Genomic DNA, 6,993 nt, shown 5'->3' on the forward strand with positions numbered 1-6,993 from the left:
ATAAGACAGTGTTGCATAGTAAAACAACCTAGGATAAGACAGTAGTGTATTAAAAAACTAAATCTAAGATAAGACAGTAGTGTATTGTAAAACTAAATCTAAGATAAGACAGTGTTGCATAGTAAAACTAAATCTAAGATAAGACAGTAGTGTATTGAAAAACTAAACCTATGATAAGACAGTGTTACATAATAAAACTAAACCTAGGATAAGGCAGTAGTATAATTGAAACATTTGGACTTAAGACAATGTCTTGTAGGAAAAGTACATTTCGGATAAAACAGTTTGTTACGTGGATTAAAGTTATAATCAGTTATTTTTTATCCACATTTTGATGTTAGTTATAATTCATAATTGCATGGATTAATCAACTATAATAGTTCTCATATGTTATGTATTTTTGGTCTTATCTCTAGATATAGGATATAATATCTTGTTTTTTTTTGTATTTTTATCTCTATCAGAACTTTTGGTGGATTTGCCAAGGATGCTGACTGGAAAAAAGAATTTGAATACTTGAAGTCTAAATTGGAAAATCCTGAAGAGGCAGATTTATCGAGTTTTTGTCGGGCTGGGTTTGATCCACCATTTAAACCTTTTGGAAGAAGAAATGAAGTTTGGGTGTTTAAAACCCAAACTGTAGTACCTGATGTGGCCGAGTAAAAACAGTGGTGAAGAGAAAGGTGGTGGTTTGCACATCCTGGAACTCGTTGATTAAATGTCACTAAATTCTTAATTTTAAATCTTGTAGGATAGTGTTAACAAAACTGTCTTTACTTGCTGGCTGTTAAACAGGTGGAATGTTCTGAATTTCACTCTATTTTTTGAAGAATAAATTGTTTTTTTGTTAGTTGGACAACAGAAACAAGAACTTAACACTGTTATATGTGATTAGTAATTAAATATAATCTGATATTAAGTTGTTTTTTAATTATTTCTTAATTAAAGTGATAAAAAGAAATTATGTACTGATGTAAAAAATAAAATTTTATGACTTGTAAAAGGAACAGAAGATAGATGGATATTAATGTAAGGTTAATATGTATACTTTCATCACAAAATTAACAATGACAGTGTACAGAATACCTAGTTAAATCATTTCCGGATGGATATACAGAATCTAGCATGGATCATTGTTATCTTGTATATTGTTGTGATTCTTTATGGAATTGTAGTTATGAATATGCAGAAGTTTTAACTTGAAGATGTGAACAAATTTTAGATTTACTTTTGGTTCCTTAATTTCAAATATACAGGTTTCAGATACATTTTAATGTCAGTCTGTCGTGTAAATTGATATGCTCTCTCCAAAGAACTTAAAAATACTCTGAGCCTTTAAGAAGTTTGTTTTTCTAGCATTTCTAACTGGAACAAAATTTTTCTGATTCTTAACTCATGTAAAGCTCAAAAACTAGTATTGTTTTAAACCATTTAAAGTATGGCTGTGTGTGTGTTTAAAATTAGATATTAACTTGTCAGTGTGATTTTCTGGAAAAAATTAGATTGTATAATGATAGTATTGGTCATAAAGTGTAAATATTTCTGTCATGTTAGTGTTGTAACAATCTTTCGTTGGATGTTTCTTTTTAAAATTACTTGGTGAAAATAATTTTAAATTCAATCCACGTAACCCTAAAAATTTTGTTTTCTTTAACATATATACATTTCACTTGTACTGTAGTAAGATGTAGGCCTAAGTTTACAAATGATGCACTTAACATATATACATTTCACTTGTACACTGTAGTAAGATGTAGGCCTGAGTTTACAAATGATGCACTTAACATATATACATTTCACTTGTACTGTAGTAAGATGTAGGCCTAAGTTTACAAATGATGCCTTTAATATATATACATTCCACTTGTACACTGTAGTAAGATGTAGGCCTAAGTTTACAAATGATGCACTAACATATATACATTCCACTTGTACACTGTAGTAAGATGTAGGCCTAAGTTTACAAATGATGCCTTTAATATATATAAATTTCACTTGTACACTGTAGTAAGATATAGGCCTAAGTTTACAAATGATGCTCAAACAAATATCTCACTAATGGTTCTACAATGAATTTAAAAATAAACTTGCTTGTACTCAGTAATCGAATCATCTAATAAATACTTTGAAACTAAATCTTTATTAAATGATAAGCAAAACACTGACTCAGTGCTTCACTACTTTTTATGTATTTATAACCTATTCTTGTTTCTCAATACTGCTCAAATTTACAAAATTCTTGACATCAGTATCTAGAACTCTCTAGGTATTCTAAGCCTACGTTTACAAACTTATTTGATCTTCATGTTATACACCCTCTATCTAATATCCCAATTAAAGCATTGAAAATATAGCTTACAACAATACTATTGGCTGTAGAGTGTAAATATTTCATTCTTAATGACATAGACTGAGATTTGTATATTTTTTATGATGTAAAGTGTTAAAGAAATTGATAATTAACTGGACACGTACACCTCTGTGAAGATAAGTCTGTGTATTGATTGTTAATTAGAAACAAATTTTAAGGTAAAACAATGTACATTAGATGTCTTTAATTGTAAGACCAGGTGTTTTATTTTAATGTGGGCATGATTTTTTGTCATTAGTGAATACAAGATTTATTAAGGTACTTGTATTGAGACTGATAATGTGTTTTATGTGTGTGTGTGTTATGTTTGCTAAGAAGGTTATGATGAAAACGTCAACTTTGTACTGGCCAGGGAAATTGTTCGTAGACGTGAGTACTGTACAAGTGTGTGTGTTATGTGAAGGATTGTATTCCACTGTTACACAACAATAGGTGCAGCATTACAGAGAAAATATTCAACATTACACAAAGTTACGTAACAAGAAGTGTAACTTTATTATACAAAGTTATGTAACAACTGATGTAGAAATTATACAAAGTTATGTAGCAACAGATGTAGAAATTATACAAAGTTATGTAGCAACAGATGTAGAATTATACAAAGTTATGTAAGAACAGATGTAGAATTACACAGAGTTATATAACAAAGTGGTGTGAGTCTCTAATTAGAGTTGCACATTGAAGTTAACATCTATAGGTATACACACTACCTTTTGTTGCTGATTTGGTAAATATAAATCTTAATTAAATATATATATATATATATATATATATATATATATAGTCAGATTCTTTTTTTTTAGTTAGAAAAAGGTGAAAAAAACAACAAACACTGAAAACATTGTATCAGGAATTACAACAACAGTTAATTCTCTCATGGTGCATGATTGTTATAGTTGTTAAATATATTGTTGAATTTTCAAAATGAATTAAAAGAAAACAAAGTCAAGACAGCTAAGAATAGTTGCTGATATTATTTTTTTTTCTCATCTTGTAAACATCTGCAGTACCAGGTTTCTTTCATGACATACTATGACATAGTTAAGTTGGGTACGGACCAGTTCTTGGTTCCTTCTGCTGTGTTCTTCCAAGCCTTTTGTTTCTATTTCCTATAAATATAGTTATTAAAGTAGAACAGTATACAGTACTTGCTCTCTACAGTAAACATAGCTTAAATAAAGTCACGTCGAGTGCTGAATTTCTCTTTTGTCTCTTACAGGATTCTCTTAACACTTCAATTTGTAACCTGAACTGTGTATCTCTCAGTGTTTAAAACTAACATATTGTAAGTGAAAAAATTTCATTGCTATCAACAATCAGTAATTACTTTTGGATTTAGTACAACATTTGTGAAATAGTTAATCTTTCGGTGTTATTATACTCTAGGTATTGTGTCCTTCAGCTGTCTAGCTAGGTCAGCTAACAGCATCAGTTTTTGATTGTTAGTGTAAGTGCTGGGTTTTGTTTCCATGTGCTTTAGTATAAAATTTAGATCACGACTTGAAAGCAACACAGTAACAAGTATAGCTAGTTTAATATACCAGTCTTCCTTATAAAGATTAGAATGCATTGTTCCATCAATTGATTATTTTTGCTGTTAGTGATATTTTTGGCCAGCTAATAATACAAATTAATCTTTATAATAGAATTAAAATAAGAAAGACATTCCATCCTAAAGGTTTTTACAATTTGTTTTGAGTATGAAACATAAGTATGCCATAACAATACTTTTAGCTGTTTCTTTAAAGTAGGTATTTATATCTTCTGTTGAAAGCTGAGAATGTAAATTTTTTATGCCTAAGAAGTGTTATTTTAGAAGTTTTCTTATAAAATTTGGAGGTATAACCATGGTTGTTGATAAAACAATGATTACTTTTTTTTAACGGAAGTTGGATCCTGGATAAAAAAAAAGTTTTCCTGATTTTTGATTATAATATTTATATATGTTATCAAAATTTGATATTTTGTGATTTTTGCAATAAAATTTTTGAAATAACCATTACTGTTGTGTTAAAAGATCTTTTATTTATTTTACATAGAAATTTGATACGTAGGTTATGTTAGTTACAGTTCACACCACTCAGTACGAGTTTGTTTATTACCACTTCATTAACAAAACTGCTTGCACCGAGTGGTGTGAGCTGTAACTAACAGAAGTGACATTAAACAAACTCGTACTGAGTGGTGTGAACTGTAATTAACAGAAGTGATATTAAACAAACTTGTACTAAGTGGTGTGAACCGTGATTAACATAAGTGACATTAAACAAACTCGTACTGAGTGGTGTGAACAATGACTAGCGTAAGTGGTAATAAACAAACTCGTACTGAGTGGTGTGAACCGTGATTAACATAAGTGACATTAAACAAACTCGTACTGAGTGGTGTGAACTATGACTAGCGTTCACTTCACAGTTTGTGTCACTCAGTATGATTAGGTTCTTTAAATGTCACTTCCGTTTTGAATTACCTTGTAATTATGGGATCACTAATTACAAATGTGTAAACCCCAAAAACTATAAACATCTGTTACTAAAACTTTATGTTGTGACATGAATGAACTTATGAACATTTGTAAACCTGTGACTATGTGGCACAATTTCGTTGTATAGCTGAAGCTACAGTGTTCAAGAATTTTTTATTTGGAAAATTATCTAGAATTATCCATGCCTGACATAGAGCACGTTAAACGTAACTCGTCCTCTAGTGGCACAGCGTTAAGTCTGAAAACTTATATAAAGTTAAAAACCGGGTTTTGATATTTGTGGTGGCCCAGCACAGATAGCTAATTGTGTAGTTTGTTCTTATCAACACACAAATTTGTGTGTAAAATGGTTCTTGTTTCTACTTAAATATATAAAAACGTGATTTATCGAGCCCTTGGTTTTCTGCATCTTTTACCTTCAAATATAGGTAAATAACACAAGCTTCAACATGCACGTCACTAGGTTATTAAAACGTGCTGAAAAACCTACGAAATATCTATTCCTTTTTAGTTTATACTGATAAATAAAAACTGGTTTAGGAATGTATACTGTAGTTTTATTCAATATACATAATTCGTTGACTTGATAAGTTACATTGTAAGTTTTGAATAATCATTCAACTTTGAAAACGTAACTCTCTAATATCAGTTTCTGAAATAATTCCCCGGTGCCAATTCACATGACATCAGAAATGTATACAAATTAAAGTTAACTCGTGAATGTTAGTATTGTATCACTTACTAGTAATAAAAATTGAACGTTTGTTTATTATGGTAAATAATTTTGTTGTTCCTAGCCTATCGTTTATGATGTTGATGTCAAAACACTTGAAATATGATCCAAACTTGGTGATTAATGATTCGAACTGCACTCTTTCAATGAAACAATCTTCGTAACGAATTATTGATATTACATTGATTCAATGAAACACTAAACTTGATAAATAATGATTGGTGCTACATTTCCAATTAAAACTGGTGAAATTTTGAAGTGGACGCTAATTCAAAATACCGTATGACGATGAACCTCTATAAAAATCTAAGGATCATATCATTGGTGGTAGATATGAAAAGCTTGACCAGCATGGGAAGTGGAATTATCGATATAAAGGACATTCATGAACATAATAGGATTATCTTTCTGTAGCCCTGGCGTCATACAGATTTGTGGGTACTATATATCATTTTCACGTAGTTTGTATGTTTTCCACTATATTCAGATAAGATGGAAATATCCTTTGCTTTTTTTTTTTTGTAAACTGCTCTGATTGGGCAGTCTTGCCAGTTATGATAATGGAAGTAGATGAAAAAGTTTTGGAGTATATTTATTTTTCTTCTTTTAAAGTCCAAGTAGTGCAAAACTAAAATATAAACAAAATTACTCTAAACGTTCTGGAAATACCCAATCCAAAATAATAAAAATATTAAAAATTTCCAGAGACCAATTACACAAAGACAAAAATAAATATAGACTTCTCTTAAACGTTATATTATAACGATTCTGTAGCCTCGATGCTTGATCTCAAGACAGTGAATCTTGACAGTAGCCCTACAGCATGGTTACCATTAGAGAAGGCTACCATATTCAAATCACACACCTCTTCCAGCAGCTTTCTATAATCCATCTAATGGTGGCAGCTTCCCAGCACCCGTTCCAACAGTCCGATGACAGAGAAATCCATAGGCACTATATCCAGTGGTTTCACCAATTCGTCTTTGTAAGGAGTAGCATGAATATCCATTTCACTGGAGTTAGGAACACGTGGACAGCTTTTGCCACTGATTCTTGTGTTCGTACATTCTCACATGTTACAAAATGCCATACTTTGTTTACCACGGTCAATGTACGACTTGTTAAAGGTCTGATTTTGGACGGTCCTGGGACCCAATTTGACCCTATTCCTTTGTTTTCCAATGCCGTTAAGTGCAACTGATATTCCATCTGTGAAACTAAAAATCTTTGATCTAAATAAATCTTTATGATCTGAGTGTATGGATATATTATGTCCAAAAGGACTTTTACACACCCTTACAAAAAGTGATCAATTTTCAGTAACATCACACTACCTTGTTGTTGTTCGTCCTTCGAAGTTCAAAGAAGACCACGACATCATTTGGTCTATCTGTGGATACGGAG

General features: G+C 30.8%; 1 protein-coding gene across 1 annotated transcript in view; it reads left to right on the top strand.

Moving 5' to 3' along the window:
- The window catches only part of LOC106469383 (heme-binding protein 1-like), an 8,029-nt gene extending 5,082 nt beyond the window's left edge, over positions 1 to 2,947 (top strand). The window contains exon 4 of the mRNA XM_022397890.1: positions 456 to 2,947. Coding sequence (XP_022253598.1) covers positions 456 to 663 — 208 coding nt within the window. The 3' untranslated portion in view covers positions 664 to 2,947. The remainder of the gene's footprint in view (positions 1 to 455) is intronic.
- Positions 2,948 to 6,993: the final 4,046 nt, after the last annotated feature.

The sequence above is a fragment of the Limulus polyphemus genome, unplaced genomic scaffold, assembly GCF_000517525.1.
Source record: "Limulus polyphemus unplaced genomic scaffold, Limulus_polyphemus-2.1.2 Scaffold3455, whole genome shotgun sequence".
Classification (NCBI taxonomy): domain Eukaryota; kingdom Metazoa; phylum Arthropoda; class Merostomata; order Xiphosura; family Limulidae; genus Limulus; species Limulus polyphemus.